At 47.3% G+C, this 18,545-nt stretch overlaps 1 protein-coding gene and 1 long non-coding RNA gene across 2 annotated transcripts; both read left to right on the forward strand.

The window, feature by feature from the left end:
* The first annotated feature begins 5,361 nt into the window (after positions 1-5,361).
* On the forward strand, positions 5,362-5,795 carry LOC119297067. The gene is made up of 3 exons (XR_005145507.1): positions 5,362-5,392; positions 5,571-5,642; positions 5,716-5,795. It is a non-coding gene; the product is annotated as an uncharacterized LOC119297067 (long non-coding RNA).
* Positions 5,796-5,935: 140 nt separating this feature from the next.
* LOC119299257 (probable LRR receptor-like serine/threonine-protein kinase At2g28960) lies at positions 5,936-8,136 on the forward strand. The gene is made up of 5 exons (XM_037576508.1): positions 5,936-6,082; positions 6,162-6,403; positions 6,474-6,600; positions 7,021-7,089; positions 7,274-8,136. Exons 2-5 carry the CDS (start codon positions 6,170-6,172, stop codon positions 7,957-7,959), a joined length of 1,116 nt encoding a protein of 371 aa, XP_037432405.1. The 5' UTR covers positions 5,936-6,082; positions 6,162-6,169; the 3' UTR covers positions 7,960-8,136.
* The last annotated feature ends 10,409 nt before the right edge of the window (positions 8,137-18,545 follow it).

Here is an 18,545-nt window from a genome sequence, read left to right on the forward strand (position 1 = left end):
TAATACCCCAACATTTCTTGTAAAACTCAGCTGGGAATCCATCCGGACCAGGTGCTTTGTTATTTTCCATTTGGGATATTGCGTCAAACATCTCCTTCTCAGAGAAAGGTGCAGTTATTACTTCGTTCTCTTCATCTTTCAGTTGAGGAATGTCGTCCACCATGCTCTCATCGAGGGCGACATAATTCTCAGCTGGGGCCCCAAACAGTTTTTTATAATAGTTGGTAATATACATTTTAAGGTTTTCATGACCAACAATCGTCCCCTCATCTTGTTCAAGTTGAATGATTCTCTTCTTCCTATGTTTCCCATTGGCAATCATATGGAAAAATTGAGTATTATTATCTCCTTGAACCACCTGGCGCACTTTCGCTCTACGTGCCCATTTCAACTCCTCCTCTCTAAGAAGCTTCGCTAGCAAAACCTTGGCTTCTCTTTTAGACACTCGCTGATCCATATCCAGCGCAGTACTTTCAGCTTTTATGTCTAGGTCATTGAGGATCTTTAACAGTCTTTCTTTCTCCTTTCTATAAACCCCGCTATTGTTCTTAGCCCATCCTCTCAAGAACTGTCTAAGATGTCGAATCTTATTCTACCACCGATCAATATTTGTCTCTCTCGTTTGTTCCGCCGCCCATTCCCTTGCTATCAACGCAAGGAAATCTTCTCTCTCGAACCACGCAGTTTCGAAAGAGAAGACATTTTTGTTGCCTTGGTGAGCCACCTCACCAGAGTCTACAAGAAGGGGTGTATGATCAGATATTCCCCTCTGTAACGCTTGCACCGTCACAAGAGGGAATTTTTGTTCCCATTCTATACTTGTGAGAACTCTATCAAGTTTTTCATACGTCGGATTTGGAAGATTATTTGCCCAAGTAAATTACCTGCATGTGAGGTCAATCTCTCGCAGGTCCAGGCTTTCAATAATCGCATTAAACATGAATGACCATCTGCCATCAAAATTGTCATTATTTTTCTCTTCTCGTCTTCTAATAATGTTAAAGTCACCACCAACAAGAACAGGTAAGGTATCATCCCCACAAATCCTAACTAAATCTGCGAGGAAGTCCGACTTTAGCTCAGGCTGTGCCGCTCCATACACAGCCACTAAAGCCCACCTGAACCCGTCAGCTTTCGACCGCACATGGAACTTAACTGCAAATTCCCCCCAGAAAACATCAAGCACCTCCAGCGACTCGCAATTGACACCTAGGAGGATCCCGCCAGATCTTCCCCGAGGTGGCAAACAGTGCCAATCAAAATCAAGACCTCCTGAGATCGTTCCGAGAAACTGCGAAGTAAAATCTGCCCTACCAGTCTCTAGCAATGCAATAAAATCAAGTTTGTAATCCCGAGATGCATCCGCCAAAAACCTACGTTTAGCCAAGTCCCTTAGACCTCTGCTATTCCAAAAAATGCCGTTCATGAATCATCGTGAAATTTCTTCTTAAACTTAATCTTAGCACTTCGACGCGCCGCAGAAAGGCCATACACCTTTTTTTGCCGTTTACGCGTTGGAGGCTGAGGGAGGATCAAAGAGTCCCTATGACTAATGTCCTCGGCAGGACCTACAGGTGAAGACAGAGAGGCCACATGCCCCTCCTCTTCCAAAGTCTCCTCATGTAGAAGGTTTGCAGGAACTAAATCCTCGCATAAACCCTCCAACTCACACATACCCAACTCATTTATCTTACTTTCTTGCATTGGTTGGACTGCCGCTAAATTATTAAGCATCGCCATTGCTCTATCAGTTTCTAAATCAAGAAGCTCATTGATAGAAGTAACTACTTCGCGGTTGTTGGCACCTAAACAAATACCCAATTTATCCGCTCTATGCAAGATATCATCTTCAGAAAAATGTAAAACTGAAATATCGGTATTTAAAGACAAACCTGTAGAAGCCTCCGTGTCACGGATTTTGGCCATCCGCATGGCGCGGCCAAGCTGAAACTCATCTGCATCCGGCTGCTCCTGGATGCGCCGGCTGGAGCGCCTCCCTCCCGACGCCGGATCTGGAATACCCCCAAAGGCCACCACCTCTGGGATAAAAGAGTCCGCCCCCCGTCCAGTGTGAGGTGCGGAAGGTAGCACCGGAAAGCCCACCATCGGCTCCGGTTCCGGACCCGTACCCAAAGCCGGCACCTCCACCGTCGTCGCCTCCTGCGACACCTGTGTAGAAGCCACATCCTCCATCGGAGTTAGAGCAGAAGAAAGCCCATACCCCTCCACGACCACATCCGCCTCGTGCGGTCGTGTAGGTGAAGGAGTAGCCCGCCGAGGTGTGACGTCCGCCGAAGAAGGAAGAACTGGGGCCGCCTGCCTCGAGTCGCTTCCCTTAGATGACATCGGTTCTGCCATAGCATCACCACCCTCGAACGAAAACCGGACAGGAGATAACGGAGGTAAAACATGCTCAACGGGGTCATCTCGCTCCATCCGATCTCCCCACAGACGCCCAGGTGCCGAAACAGCTCCAAAAGACCCAAAACGAAGTCCTGACTTGGACTGAGATATGGGGGCGGGGGTCATGCATCTCGCATCCGTAGGAGTGTGGTCATCATCCTTCAATGTTGTGAGAATCCGAGATGGTGGCACTATCGCATCCAGCACCTCACGGCGAAGACCTGCTATGGGCGCCGAACCAGAGGCCTTGCCCACTGGGGCCTTGGGCTCCTTACCCTGCCCCCCGGGAGTAAGTGAATTGTTTGCAGGCTGGTCATGGTCCATAAGATCGTCCTGCCTGCCATCACCACCATCAGTCCCACTATCAGTACTCATGCTTTTGTCTGCATCTTGGATCATCGTAACTCCCTCAATCTCAATTCTTAGATCATAATTCATGCCATCATAAACCCAACCTAAAAAGCACGGGACCGCATTCGCATCCAGAACTCCCACCCGCATACGTGCAATGCCATGCATACGCGTAAAAGGCATATCGACCTCCAGAGTCTTTCCAATAAGAGACCCTAGGCTCCAAGTCTCCAAATAGTCATTAAGCCTTTCCGGGGGTAGGCCAAAAAATCTGACCCAAATCTGAACAAGCGGCACTCCCACCGGATCATTGCGCTTCCACTCATCAAACTCTAGAATACATGCACTGCCAGGAACTTTGCACATGCCAAACTCATTAATCTTGTCAAGATCATATTTCGTGGGATAGTCAACCTTAAACGTCATCTCATCAATCCGAACGAGAACCCACTGAAACGAGCTAGAGACTAATCTCTTGAGTTGTAAAATAATCTGATCCTCAGAAAGAGTGCCCTTAGTCACTCGAATGATGCCAGTTCTAGCATTCTCCAACCGTGGTCTACAAGATCTCATAGTTGGAGTCTCAAAGAACATAAGTTTTTCGTCACACACACCATATAAGTTCACCACCGGCTTAGGAGCTGACAAAAGAGGACATGCTTCATCATGTTTCGGTCGCAAACAAATGTCACAAAGCTCCGTCGTACAACCCACCGCATAGTGCCCAGGTTCTCCACAACGATAACAATATGTCTTTTCCCTCTTACGCTGACCTTTGCTCATCTTATCAGTATCATCCTTGTCCGACGCATTCTCCACCGACGTCTCGGTGCTTACGTAAGGATGCAACTTTTATCCAGGCTAAAGCTAACTGGTGTTAGGTGGAAGTTAAAAACAGTCTCACAGACAAAAATGACACAACCCTGTGACCCTGAGCTTGAGTTTTGTCCTCCATTTGATTGTACCCCTTATAGTTGATGTTGCTCTAAAGGGCCAGTTTTTTGGCAGCTTAAAAAACAAGCCGCCTCTCCCCAACTTATCCCATAAGCCGTCTTTCTTATTCATCGGGGCTTCTAAACTAGTTGTGGGATAGCTAATTTAGAAGTCTCAACGAACTTAAGAAGCGGCTTATTTTTTAAGCCGAGGAGAGGCAGCTTATTTCTTAAGCTGTCCAAAAGAACTAGCCCTTATCTCGCCTGCAAAGCTCATATGATATGAGCAATCATCTAGATATCACCCTGGAAGAGTGGTTAGCAATCTCAGACAACTAACAAGGTTCTACAACCGCAAAAAAAAAAACAAGGTTCTAAACATTATCACCTTTCTAGAACATGGTTTATTATCACAACTCCCTAATCCCAGCAGACACTAACACGCAGTTCCGCTTGAAATGCGGTCAAACTGACGGCTGGCCATTGACCCCACAGCTAAAGATTATATCACTATATAAATTGTTGTTGCACTTCATTCCTGAATGAACTGCCAAGTAGCATGATCGACACTGGCCTTCTCTGCTACCAAACCAAATGCAACATTTTAGGTCGATCATGAGTCAATTCTGCAAAATCTATAGGTGTCAAACCAGAGTCTGGAGTTTAAGACACACCAGTTGCAATTTCTGCCGATTTTCTCACACCGGATTCCGCTTCTTGCCAACAATAACAGGTACCCATTTGACTCCTATGACCGCATCTGGCAGTCTTACGGCGACGTCGCTGCGTGGACCAACATAATGACGACGGCCGACGTGGACGTCTCCAAGGCCAGCAGCTTCGACGCGCCGCCTGTGGTGCTGCGGAGTGCCGCCACTCCGGTGAACGGAACCCGGCTCGACTTCTCATGGAGCCCGGACACCTCCCAGAACAACGACAGCAGCACCGCAGCCTACCTCCTGCTGCTCTACTTCGCTGAGCTACAGCAGCTGCCAGGCAACGCGCTGAGGCGGTTCGACATCCTCGTCGACGCCGCCTCATGGAACGGCAGCCGGAGTTACACCCCGAAGTACCTCTCCGCAGAGGTTGTGGAACAGGTGGTGGTGCAGGGGTCAGGCCAGCACACCGTCTCGCTTGTCGCCACGCCGGATGCCACACTCCCGCCCATCCTGAACGCGTTCGAGATATACTCACTGCGGCAGATGACTGAGCTTGCAACGAACAATGGAGACGGTACCTTGCGCTTTGATCCATGTGTTCCATTGTCAAGGATCCTAATTTGGACTGAAATTTGCTAGTCCAGTAGCTTTGAATTATTTGTTTCTGGATAGCGTAAAGCAGAACCTCAGAAACAGCTTCTCCGTTTTTCCATATTAACAGCCAAGGCCATGATGGGAATTCGCAAGACGTACATGCTGAAGAAAAACTGGATGGGTGATCCTTGTGCGCCGAAAGCATTTGCCTGGAATGGCCTGAACTGCAGTTATTCTTCATCTGGTCCTGCATGGATAACAGCTCTGTAAGTTGTCAAGTGCAAAAGAACTGCACATTCATGCTTGTACTTGAAAGTTGAAAGGTTAAAAAAGAAAGCTTTTCCATGGCATGATACTAATCTACTATGGGATTTGCAACAGAGTATTGTCATCTAGTGTGTTGACCGGTGCAGTTGATCCTTCTTTCGGTGATCTAAAATCTCTTCAATACCTGTAAGTGCCCGATATGATCATCGTACGACATATTCTGACTCTAAGAACACCTTCAGGTTCCCATAATCTTCTAGTATTTAGCAGCTATTTAATATTTGACACAATATAAGAATATTGCTTGTATTTTATTTTTTATTATACGTACTCAAGCATTTTCTCATAAGAATTTTAATTCCAGGGACTTGTCCAATAACAGCCTGTCTGGTCCAATACCTGATTTTCTGGCACAAATGCCATCACTTAAATTCCTGTAAGTATACTTGTTTGCTTCAGTTCACTTCAATATGTGCATCAGCATATTTCAAAATATTTGTGCTCTACAGTGATTTGTCAAGCAACAAACTCAGTGGATCAATTCCTGCAGCTCTAGTACGAAAGCGTCAAAATGGATCCCTTGTATTAAGGTTTGCATAGCTAACTTACACCTTCACTCTTTCTTTTTTTTAACGTCAAAATGGATCAATTTCTTCGCATTTTCTTGCTCCAAATTTAGCTAATTCAGACATTGTTGCTTTAATTCTAGGATTGGTAATAATGCAAATATCTGTGACAATGGTGCTTCTACATGTGCTCCAAACGACAAGAAAAATAACAGACAACTCATCATTGCGATAGCCGTTCCAATAGCTGTAGCTACTCTACTGTTTGTGGCAGCAATTATCATCCTTCATAGAAGGAGAATTAAACAAGGTAATATTTCACCGAGGAAACCAGCAAATTTATACATAGTAAGTAAAGATCACCCATATAAAGTCAGGTTTGATTCCAGATACATGGATGGCAAATAGCGCAAGGCTTAATAGCCCCAGGGACAGGGAAAGGTCGAACCTGTTTGAGAATAGACAGTTCAGCTACAAAGAGCTGAAGCTCATCACAGCTAACTTCAAGGAAGAAGTAGGGCGAGGAGGATTTGGTGCTGTGTTTCTAGGCTATTTGGAGAATGGAAGCCCAGTTGCTGTGAAGATCCGTTCAAAAACATCATCTCAAGGGGACAGGGAGTTTCTATCTGAGGTAGGCTTTTAACTACTTTGAAATTTATTGTTTGTATCCTTGAACCAAATGTTCTTACTGCAAATCGCAGGCCCAACACTTAAGTCGAGTTCACCACAGGAACCTGGTTTCCTTGATTGGTTATTGCAAGGACAAGAAACAACTGGCCCTTGTCTATGAATATATGCATGGTGGAGACCTAGAGGATCGTCTAAGAGGTAAGTCAGTATCTCCATGAAAAAAATCACCTCACTAGTTCCACATAGCCTTTCCTTTGTTACAAAGTTTAGTGCCCATTGTTCCAACTTATTCAATTACATTATTGGCATAAAAAAAGGGACAATTTTAAACAAGCACATAGTTTCTATAGGATGTGATGACTTTGAACAAACTCAAAAGTGTGGCATGCAAAACTATACTTATTTATCCACTTGTCAATTGTGAATGCTAAACTCATGTGTCCAGTACAGTATTAACAGATTAGTGGACAGAGCGGCCAAGATTTTACTAAATGGCACACCTATTCCATGATACAAATTGGGGCCAAATTACACTGATAAATTACATACCTTTTCTTGTCAGAATTTACTGATCTGCAAACCTTCTTATAAGCCATGTTTTTGGATGCTCTGTCACAGGAGAGGTCTCTATTGCTACGCCCCTCAGTTGGCACCGGCGTCTCAAGATTGCTCTCGACTCTGCCCATGGTTCGTATGACTATACACACCTGAAACTGTAATATAGTAGCAAGATTGCACCAGGACTTGTACTTATACCAGCTAAACCGACCAAAACCTCATCCATCTGGCCAATTGTAGCTAATTTTTACCTACATCCTTAACTCATCGCTATCTGCTAACTGGACGCTGGTCGTGGTCCTCATGGATACAGGATTGGAGTATCTACATAAGTCCTGCCAACCGCCACTGATCCATAGGGATGTGAAAACAAAGAACATCCTGCTATCTGCTGACCTAGATGCAAAGATATCTGACTTTGGCCTGACCAAGGTGTTCGCAGATGAGTTCATGACCCATATTACTACCCAACCAGCAGGCACCCTGGGGTATCTTGACCCTGAATACTATAATACATCCCGGCTCAGTGAGAAGAGTGACGTGTATAGTTTTGGAGTTGTACTACTGGAGCTTATAACCGGTCAGTCGCCGGCGGTCGCCATTACTGACACTGAGAGTATCCATATAGCACAGTGGGTGCGCCAAAAGCTCTCCGAGGGTAACATCGAGAGCATTGCAGACTCAAAGATGGGGAGGGAGTATGATGTCAACTCAGTCTGGAAGGTTACAGAGCTGGCACTGCACTGCAAAGAACAACCATCACGGGAACGACCAACGATGACAGATGTTGTGGCTGAGCTCAAGGAATGCTTGGAGCTGGAGGTGTCTCGTCGAATGGGCAATTACAACTCAGTCACTAGCGGCACAAGTAATCTCAGTGCAACAAGAGCTGACTCGCACAACGATGCTCAAGCAAATGATCTGAAACAGCAAAGTGTGCTTGAGTTGGGGCAGGTTGGCGATACATCGTCGACTCACATAGGTCCGGCACCAAGATGAGACCAACAGTCTAATTTTGTATGGTTTTAGAGTCTCGGGTTTGTATATAAGTTTGGTATGCATCAGAAACTTTAGTCCTGTATTTGTAGCAAGTAACTGATGAGGAACTAAAGTTGGATCTATGTGGACTATATAATTAGGATGTGAGCTTGGTGTGAGAACTGAATGGAAGGTATTTCAAATGGGGCTGCACATATGGTAATTCCATCAATAGTTTCTCAAACTAAAGCAAGAAAAAAATATCAAGAATACACAACCTGGTTCAGGTTGCCATACTTTTCCTCTTTTTTTTTTGAGCTGGGGAGAAGCCTGCGGCATTTAATTATGAAGATGTTAGACACTTACTACACTCACGAGTGGTTAATTCCACCTAAAGCATCCGGAAGCTCGGTCGGCACGGAAATACCACTGGGCCAAGATGCCCGTCAAACTTGCCGTGGTGCACTCCTTGGTGCTGTCCCCCAGCGTCGTGACTCCCATGGCCTCTGGGAGCTTGCTGGCTTCACCTTCCATCCGCTGCCACCGCCGTCAGTTACTCTGCCTCTGTTGCCTTGTCTATCAACTCTTTGCAGCAGTGGCATCATTGCCTTGAGAGAGATTGAAGTAGTTTGCATTTTACGAAGAAGATGAAGCAGAGAAGTTGTAGTGGTTTCCATTTTAATAGAGAGATTGAAGCAGTTTGCATTTTATGGAGAACATGAAGCAGAGAAGATGTAGCAAATTCCATTATAACAAAGAAGTTGAGGGACTTTGCATTTTACAGAGAAGATGAAGCAGTTGCAGTGTGGACAAAACTTGAAGCAGCGGGAGCACCACCGACGTGGTGGCGGAAGACCGCACCATCGCCGGATTGATCGGCGACGAGCGCGAGGTCGCTGCCAACCGCGTCCTGTTGGCCGATGCGAGGGGCAAGTTGGAGGAGATGTTTATCGGCCTCGGCAACACCGAAGACGGCAACCACCCGTTTGGCGGGATGCTGGCCGGCACTCACGACGATGAGGCCTCTGGCTCCGGCGTCATCTGCATCTCCTCCAACAAGTAGTAGTTTATCTAGCTAATCAAATACTATGTCTAGTAGTGGTAATACTAATTAAGCACTAGATGCAGTACTAAGGAATGCTATCTACCTATTGTATAATTAAGCACTGCAATCTAGTTAAGTTAAAATTTCTGCGTGGGGGGTTTGGGCTTTAGGAGATATAGGGCTTCTGAGCCCCAAACCTTAGTCGTTCGGAGCTTGGGGGTGGCCACAGCCACTACCATACGCAGCACGGCGACGAGAACGGCCACGCACAACACGGCTACGAGAATGGCCACACGCAGCAAGGGAACGAGACTGGACACGGCCACACAACACGATGACGAGCATTGCCACAGCACGGGAACACGCAGCACGGAGAGCACTCGAGGCTTGGTAGTGTGAGGAATGAGGCAGAGGAAATATATAGGGTAGGTGTTAGAACAACACAAGTGGTTGCAAATCAAAAGCCACCACAAATACTTACGAACTGGAGGCGGTTTCAATTTTCTAACCGTCTCCTTTTCTTAATACAGGTGGTTTTTGTTGGAAATATGAGCAATTTACCGAATGATTTTATTAACAGAAATACTAGATAAAGCATGACTAATATAGTAGAGATAAAATAAGACATGCGTTCGGACAGAGAGAAGGTAAAGAGCATCTGCATATATGAACTTGAACTAAACACATCTAGAACAGACACCAGATGAAGTTGCATATATGAAATAGAACCTAACACATGTAGGACGGAAAGTAGAGCAAAGAACTGTGTCATGATATCTAACAGAAAGAGCAAGAACACGTACGGGACAACAACGGTGGAAGTGCTGGACTTGGGGTTGATGTCCTCGCCTGTCATGTCGTCGAGGAGATCGTGGACGTCGGGGAAGTAGTCGTCAGTGACCGGACCGTCCGTGATGAAGCAGCCAGTAGTCGCGCTGAGCGCTCCCCAAAAACCTTATCACCCTTCTCCCGTACATGACTCAAAAGGTGCGGTTTCGGAGGCCTACTGTCCCGACCTGCGGTGCACGCCGCAAGACGGGATGGGGAAGATCGTAGCAGCAGCACAGTGCTTAGGAACTTGTGGCGAGAGGAGGAAGAGGTTCTGATGCGTCTCTCTGGGAGGAGCGACCTCCCTTTTATAGGCGCAAGAGAAGGAGGCGAGAGGGCAGCGACGGAAGGTGAAACGAATAGCCAGCAGCCGAAGGGCTGCACCGTTCGCATTCGAACTCCACTTTCGCAAAAATATTTTCAACTTCCGTGTGACCTTTCGTATACCCGTAATGCATGGCAAAAATTTAGATATCGGCTCGGCTCATTCCCGCAACCCGCAGCGCGTCGTGGCGTGGCGTGGCGTGGCGAGGCGGGCGGCGGAGGAGGAGCGCGCGTGGATATCCCTCTTGTTCTCATGCTCGTACAAGTGGGGAAAGAACCTTCCTTATAAGGAGGTCCAACTCCCACTAAACTAGCAATGTGGGACTAAACTTTAGTAGTATCCCTTGCCTTGCACAAATGGGCTAAGTGGGCCTCTAGGATTTATTAGGAATTTCTGAAATACTTATTGGGCTGCCCAAAATAGACTAAATTTTAGCAATCCCCGACCAGATCCCAGAGGCACACAGAAATTTGCCTTTAGTTCCAAAACACTGTTTTATATACCGGTACTGCAGTGGAGACTGTTAAGTTGAACTTTCACCTAGAACTCTATGCTACACTAGTAAGCAACTTGAACAGTGGACTGGGCCTTGAACTGCAAGTTTTCTGCGAATCTAGTTTCACATAAAGCCTTGACCGATACGTGGCTACCGTGGGTCTTCCCTGCGGGTGGAGCTTATGCGTCATACTCCGTGACCTTTCATGAGTTTACTAGAGAGAACCCTACTCTCATAGATTGCGACGTTTGACAATCAGACTTATATAGGTGTGTTCTTCAAAATATGTTCTGCAGGATAACATCTCTGCTTTAATGAGCCACTTAGAACACATTAAGATATATATCAACCTGCCATGCAGATTAGGAGAGTATTGCATCTTCATGGAGTGGTATTGTGAATAGTAAGGATACTCTCCTCTCAGTTGATCAACAGCTTGTCTTCCACATCTAATTCACGGGATCTCCGATCACAAAGAATAGGTTACCACTGTGAACAACTCATATTGTGGGTCTCATACCCATCTCCCTCAATGCATTATCTATCACATTACGTGATAGACCCTTAGTAAAAGGATCTGCCAGATTTTTAGACGTTTGGATATAATCCAATGCAATAACTCCGGAGTTTTTCATTTTCCTGACAGACTTTAACCTTCTCTGAACGTGTCTTGATGACTTCGTGTTATCCTTTGAGCTGCTCACTTTCGTGATCACAGTTTGATTGTCGCAGTTCATAAGGACACCCGGTACAGGTTTCTCAACAACCGGCAAGTCATTCAAGAGCCAGCGAAGCCAATCTGCTTCAACCATAGTTGTATCTAGTGCTGTGAGTTTTGCTTCCATTGTTGACCTCATTAAAATGGTCTGCTTGCAAGACTTCCAAAAAACAGCGCCACCTCCATGAGTGAATACATAACCGTTTGTGGCCTTTATCTCATCAGCATCTTAGATCCAGTTTGAGTCACTATACCCTTCAAGCACCTTTGGATGCCTGGTGTAGTGAATTCCATAATTTGCAGTGCCTTTCAAATAACGCAAAACTCTCTCTAGAGCTTTCCAATGCACATCTCCTAGTTTTGAGACAAACCGACTCAGTTTGCTAACAGCAAAAGAGATGTCGGGTCTTGTAGCACTTGCTAAGTACATAAGCGAGCCAATAATCTGAGCATATTTCAATTGATCTCTAGCAATTCTTCGATTCTTTCGAAGTAACATACTTGCATCATATGGTGTTGGAGAGGGCTTGCAGTCACTATAGCCAAAGCGACTCAAGATCTTTTCCACATAGTGAGATTGAAGCAATGTAATCCCACCATCATAGTCTCTCAACAACTTGATGTTCAGAATGACATGGGCCACTCCTAAATCCTTCATCTTAAAACAACGAGATAGGAAAACCTTGACCTCCTTAATAACATTCAGATTTGTTCCGAAAATCAGTATGTCATCAACATACAAGCACAGGATAACTCCCTCGCCCCCACCATGGCGATAGTACACACATTTGTCAGCTTCGTTCACAACAAAGCCTGCAGCTGTTAAAGTTCTTTCAAACTTCTCATGCCATTGTTTGGGTGCTTGCTTAAGTCCGTACAAAGACTTCAGCAACTTGCACACTTTCCCTTCCTGACCATCTAGTACAAACCCATCTGGTTGTTCCATATAAATTTCCTCGTCCAACTCTCCATTTAGAAAAGCAGACTTAACATCCATTTGATGAACGAGAAGACCATGCGAGCCAGCTAGTGAAAGTAGAACTCGAATAGTGGTCAGTCGAGCCACAGGTGAGTAAGTATCAAAGAAGTCTTCACCTTCCTTTTGGGTATAACCCTTAGCCACGAGCCGAGCCTTGTACTTTTCAATAGTACCATCAGGCCTAAACTTCTTCTTGAATACCCATTTGCATCCTATAGGTTTGCACCCATAAGGACGATCAGTTATCTCCCAGGTTTCATTCGCCAAGATGGAATCCATCTCGCTACGAACCGCTTCCTTCCAGTAGTCAGCATCTTCAAATGCATAGGCCTCTGAAATAGAACTGGGAGTGTCATCTATGAGATACATAAGAAAATCATCACCAAAGGACTTTGCAGTCCTTTGTCTCTTGCTCCTAGTAGGAACTTCATTGTTCTCCTCCACAGGACTTTCAAAGTGTTCCATCGAAATGGCATGTTCGGTAATTGTAACTGGTTCCTAATTCGATGAACTAGGCATCTCCTGATTAGATGAGGTAGCCATATCCTTCATGGGAAAGATATCTTCAAAGAAATTCGCATCATTCGACTCCATGATCATACCGACATGTATGTCAGGTACCTCAGATTTTACAACCAAGAATCTATAGCCAATGCTATGAAAAGCATATCCCAGCAAAACACAATCCACAGTCTTTGGTCCAAGCTTCCACTTCTTTGGAATTGGAACATTGACTTTCGCCAAACAACCCCATGTTCGTAGATAAGAGAGTTTTAACCTTTTCTTCTCCCATTCCTCGAATGGAGTTATCTCTTTGTTCTTTGTGGGAACTCGGTTTAGGACATGACATACAGTCAATATCGCCTCCCCCCACCATGCCTTGGAGAGACCCGAAGTGTCTAACATGGCGTTAACCAAATCTGTTAGAGTACGGTTCTTTCTTTCGGCCACCCCATTTGACTGAGGTGAATAGGGAGGCGTCCTCTCATGGATTATACCATGTTCCGCACAAAAAGCATCAAATTCATTGGAAAATACTCTCCACCACGGTCGGACCTAAGCCTCTTGATTTTTTCGATCAAGTTGGTTTTCCACTTCAGCTTTATAGATCTTGTTGGGGATATGACTATTTATGTAAGCCGCCCAGGAGGGGCCGGGTTACGCAAAGAGAAGCCCATCTGAAGCCCAAGACCAAGACGTGAAGATGGCGGTTCAGTAAAGGGTCTAAAGGCCCACAGGCGATTTATGGCCCATGGTGATAAACCGCCATGAGGGCGTGACTTGTATTGTAAGGTAGAAGTAACTAGTCACGGAGACGGACACTGTTTATGAGCCGGCCAGGACTCTGTAAGCCATAGGGTGTCGACCCGTGTATATAAGGGGACGACCCGCTGGCGGCTTAGGGTAAGAAACAACAAATCGAGAACCGGGCATAGCGTATCTCGCTCCCTGGTCATCGAAACATCAAGCAATTCCAACCCAACTAGACGTAGGCCTTCCTTCACCGTAAGGGGCTGAACTAGTATAAACCTCGCGTGTCCTTTGTCCCGATTAACCCCTTCAAGCTTCCTAGCTGCAATGGCTCCACGATTAAGTCCTTGCAAGAGGACATCTGCCGTGACAATTCCACGACAGTTGGCGCCCACCGTGGGGCTAGCGCATGGTGGATTTGAGTTCTTGAAGGGCAGCTTCGAAGGGCTCGAGGGATACGCAGTTGGCCGGATGACCAAGAGTCGTCGCGGCAAGATCTACATTGACGACGAAGGCTGGGGCCCCGACGCCGGCTCAATTGAGTACGGATACTGGGTCCCCTTTGGCGGAATTCACGTCTTCATCGGACGGATTGGTGAGCCGGGCCCTGAGCCGGACAGCTGCACCGACCTCGTCGAGACGGCTCAGCGTGCGAAACCCTCCCGAGCTCAACCCATCGTGAAGCGTGCCTTTGTGGGTTGCATCCACGGAGGTGAACTTCTTGAAGGATCTGAAGGTGATGGTGAGCCGGCCGTCCTCTCTGACGGTGATTCGTCCGCTGGCTCAACAGATTCGCTGTATCAAGTTCAAGATGGTGTGCTTGGGGGCTGTTCCGATGGCAGCACTATTCCGGACCCTTCAGAGTCGCCAAACTGGGCAGGAGTCTTCATGGCTGGTACTCAACCCGGCCAAAATTCTATGGCCTCAGCGGCGATAACGTCCGGGTTAGGAGCAGCCGGGGCAGGAGGCCCTGTGCGCTCACCGGCTCAGGTGCTGATGGATCTCATGGATAAGCTTATGGCTTTGGTAACTGTTACAGTCATCCCTGCGAACCAATCTGAGCATGAGGCAGAGGTGGCACAGGTTCGCGATGAGATCGCCGGGCCAAGGAAACCTTAGCAGCTGAAGATGCTAGATTAGGAACAGAGCGGGCGGCTTTGGACGTGTGGGCGCAGCTACTTCAGGCAGAGGCCTTGCAGCTCACGTTGAGCTTAAACGCATCTAATGAGGTAATGAGGAGGAGACATCAGAAAACTCAGTCCCGTTTACCTCAGATCTATGATCCTCGGAATCTCTTCGCTACACCCGGGGCCGGCCCAAGTAACCGCCCAGGTGCAAATCAGTTTATGACATCCGGAGCGGGAGGCCCCGTCCAGCCTCCGGTGACGGCGCCTCTTCACGGCAATATGGCACCGCCCCATTACGTGCCAATACCACAGGGTCACTTCTCCAACCCCATGGAGAACTTAATCGCAGCATCCGCACGTTTGGCGGCTCTCCCAGTAGATGGTGATGATCCGATAGTGGTGGAAACCTGGAAGATCAGGGAGCTTGTCCAAACAGCCCTGCCTCAGCAAGAGACCTACTCCTACAGCCGGGACAGGATTCACTCAACTCCTCCGCCCTGGTTAGCTCCGCCTCGTCAAAACCGGAGCCCGAGTTACAGTAGACACATGGAGTCAGAGGCCTTGTCAAGTAGCGCTCAGCGCTGGGACCAGCCCGGCGGGTATAACCCGGTTCAGGATCAGATACGTCAGGAGGACGAGCGGGCAGCTCAGCTAGCGGCTCAGCTAGCAGCCCAACAGGACTCACCGGCTCACCCGACGACTTTTGTTGAGGCGGGTGTTGCTACTAGAACCGGAGGAGTTCCTTGTCTGATACCGGCTCTACGTAATGTCCGTCTGCCCAAGGATTTCAAGGGACCTCGAAAGGTGCCGAATTATACGGCCGATTTACAGCCTGTGGTGTGGATTGAAAGTTACGAGATGGCCATGGATCTGCTGGAGGTTAGCGATGAAGCGATGGCTAAATACTTCACCATGATGTCGGACGGAACGGCCCGTTCTTGGTTAAAGGGTTTGCCACCCAATTCCATTTGTTCATGGGCGGAGCTAAAGGCCCGTTTCATCCAGAACTTCAAGGACACTTGCAAGCAGTCTATGTCGATTGTGGACCTGACAAATTATAAGCAGGAGGAAGGTGAATCTACGACTCATTGGGTACGCCGGGTCAAAGATATAATACATTCGTCTGACAAGATGGATGCCGGCTCAGCAGTTCTCATGCTAGAGAAGAATTGCCGTTTTGAGCCTCTGAGACAGAAACTGGGGCGCCTTAAGCGTGATTGCAATGATATGGGGACGCTAATGGCGGCTTTAGTCAAGTATGTCGATTCTGATAGTACCAAGGATCCCGCATATGATGAGGAAAAGACAGGGAAGGGAAAGAAGAACAACAATGGAAAGGGTCAGCAACATAACCCGACGAGTCAAGGAGGTAATAAGCGTAAGGAGGACGGTAACCTGGAATTTGTGGCCAATGCACAAGGGTAACAATCAGAAGCGCAAAGGAAAGCCACCCCGGTTTGGCGGGTCAAGCCCGTCTCTTGAGCAATTACTCAATGAGCCCTGCCCGAAACACGGCACCCGGGAACGACCAGCGACTCACTTATGGAAGGATTGTGCAATCATGAAGGCCTTCAAGAATTCTAGTATGTTTGATGGCAATCAAGGCCCAGGCGGCGGCTCAGGAGCTGGCGGCTTTCATGGCCCGGGCGGCGGCTCAGGATCCGGCTTTCAAGGAAGCCAGGGTGGTTATAATCAACAACAGTCTGGTCAAGGAGGTCAGCAGCAGTAGCAGTCGGGTTATCAGATTCATCCAAAACAGCTAAACAGTGGGCAGTATCACGTGTTCACCACAAGTTTGTGTAAACGTGATCAGAAAGCTCATAAGAGGGCTGTGAATTCTGTTGAGCCGGCAGTCCCTCGTTACTTGAGGTGGTCGGAACAGCCTATTGTCTGGAGCAGGGAGGATCACCCTCCCCGGGTTGATAATCCAGGTCAACTGGCCTTGGTAGTGGCACCACAGGTTGGTGGTTATAAGTTTACTAAGGTGCTCATGGATGGAGGTAGCAGCATCAACATCCTTTATTACGACACCTTTCGGCGCATGGGCTTAACTGACAAGAATTTAAAGACTTCCAACACCGTCTTCCATGGAGTAGTGCCTGGTAAATCGGCGTATCCTGTGGGTAATATTGAGCTAGAGGTGGCCTTTGGAGACGAGCATGATTCTAGGGCAGAAAAGTTAACTTTTGAGGTGGTAAAAATCAAGAGTCCATATCACGCTTTGTTCGGGCGGCCGGCTTATGCCAAGTTCATGGCGCGGTCGTGTTATGTTTATTTACAGCTCAAGATGCCGGGTTACAAGGGTACCATCACCGTGCATGGAAGCCGAAAGGTGGCCCTGGAATGTGAAGAAGGCGATGTAGCTTATGCCGAGTCTGTCTGTGCAGCAGAGGAGCTCAAATTTTATCAAGATAACATTGACCCGGCGGATATGACTTCTCTCAAGAAGCCGACTACGGAGCATGACCCGGCCATGAAGTTTAAATCGGCTGCAGAGACTAAGCTTGTTGATTTTACTCCGGGCGATTCAACTAAGCAATTCAGCATCAGTGCCAACTTGGATCCTAAATAGGAAAGTGCGCTCATCGAGTTCATCCGTGAGAACCGGGACATCTTTGCATGGAAACCTTCTGACATGCCAGGTGTACCGAGGGGATTCGTTGAGCACACTCTTAATATTGATCCGAAGTATAAGCCGGTCAGGCAGTTTCTGCGGCGATTCAATGAAGAGCGACGAAAAGCTATAGGAGAAGAGGTCGCCCGGCTCTTGGCGCCTGGGTTCATTGTCGAAGTTTTTCACCCGGAGTGGTTGGCTAACCCGGTGCTCATACTCAAGAAAAACAGCACCTGGCGGATGTGTGTGGATTACACGGACTTAAATAAGGCTTGTCCGGCTGATCCTTTTGCTCTCCCCCGTATTGATCAAATCATTGATGCTACCGCAGGTTGTGCACGTTTGAGCTTTTTGGATGCTTATTCTGGTTATCATCAGATCAAGATGGCAGTTAAGGACCAGGAGAAGACGGCTTTCATCACCCCGTTTGGAGCCTTCTGCTATGTGTCTATGCCTTTTGGGCTCAAAAGTGCCCAGGCGACTTATCAACGGTGTGTACAGATTTGTCTCCACAATCAGATTGGGCTCAATGTTCATGCTTATGTGGATGACATAGTGGTGAAATCCAGAGAGGCGGAAACCTTGATATCTGTTCTCAGAGAAACCTTTGACAATCTCCGGGTTTACAAAATGATGCTTAACCCGGAGAAGTGTGTATTTGGTGTGCCTGCAGGCAAGCTTTTGGGATTCTTGGTCTCAAACAGGGGTATCGAGGCTAATCCGGAGAAGATTAAGGCAATCACTTCTTTGGCTAAACCGGCATGTATCAATGATGTTCAGCGATTGGCGGGTCGTGTTGCCGCTTTAAGCCGGTTCATAAGCCGGTTAGGGGAGAAGGCCCTACCGCTGTACCAATTGATGAAGAAGGCAGACACCTTTGTCTGGAGTGATGCTGCTAATACTGCTTTTGAGGATTTGAAGAGGCAGTTATCTAAGCCGCCGGTTCTTGCGGCTCCCATTGACAAAGAGCCTTTGCTGTTATATGTGGCTGCTAATTCACGAGCCGTCAGTGTGGCAATTGTGGTAGAGCGCAAGGAGGCTGGTAAGGAACATCCAGTTCAACGGCCGGTTTATTATGTCAGTGAGGTACTCATCGAGTCAAAACAAAGATATCCTCATTGGCAGAAACTTGTTTACGGGGTGTTCATGGCAGGCCGGAAGCTGAAGCAATACTTCTAGGGTCACCCTATCACTGTGGTAAGTTCTGCCCCCTTGGGAGACATT

This window comes from Triticum dicoccoides, chromosome 5A, assembly GCF_002162155.2.
Source record: "Triticum dicoccoides isolate Atlit2015 ecotype Zavitan chromosome 5A, WEW_v2.0, whole genome shotgun sequence".
NCBI lineage: Eukaryota > Viridiplantae > Streptophyta > Magnoliopsida > Poales > Poaceae > Triticum > Triticum dicoccoides.

Excerpts from the sequence above, each read along its gene's own strand:
- LOC119299257 (XM_037576508.1), top strand. The coding sequence starts at position 6,170 with ATGGCAAATAGCGCAAGGCTTAATAGCCCCAGGGACAGGGAAAGGTCG. Across the intron at positions 6,404-6,473 it reads ACAGGGAGTTTCTATCTGAG|GCCCAACACTTAAGTCGAGT; the intron begins GTAGGCTTTTAA and ends TGCAAATCGCAG. Across the intron at positions 6,601-7,020 it reads CCTAGAGGATCGTCTAAGAG|GAGAGGTCTCTATTGCTACG; the intron begins GTAAGTCAGTAT and ends GCTCTGTCACAG.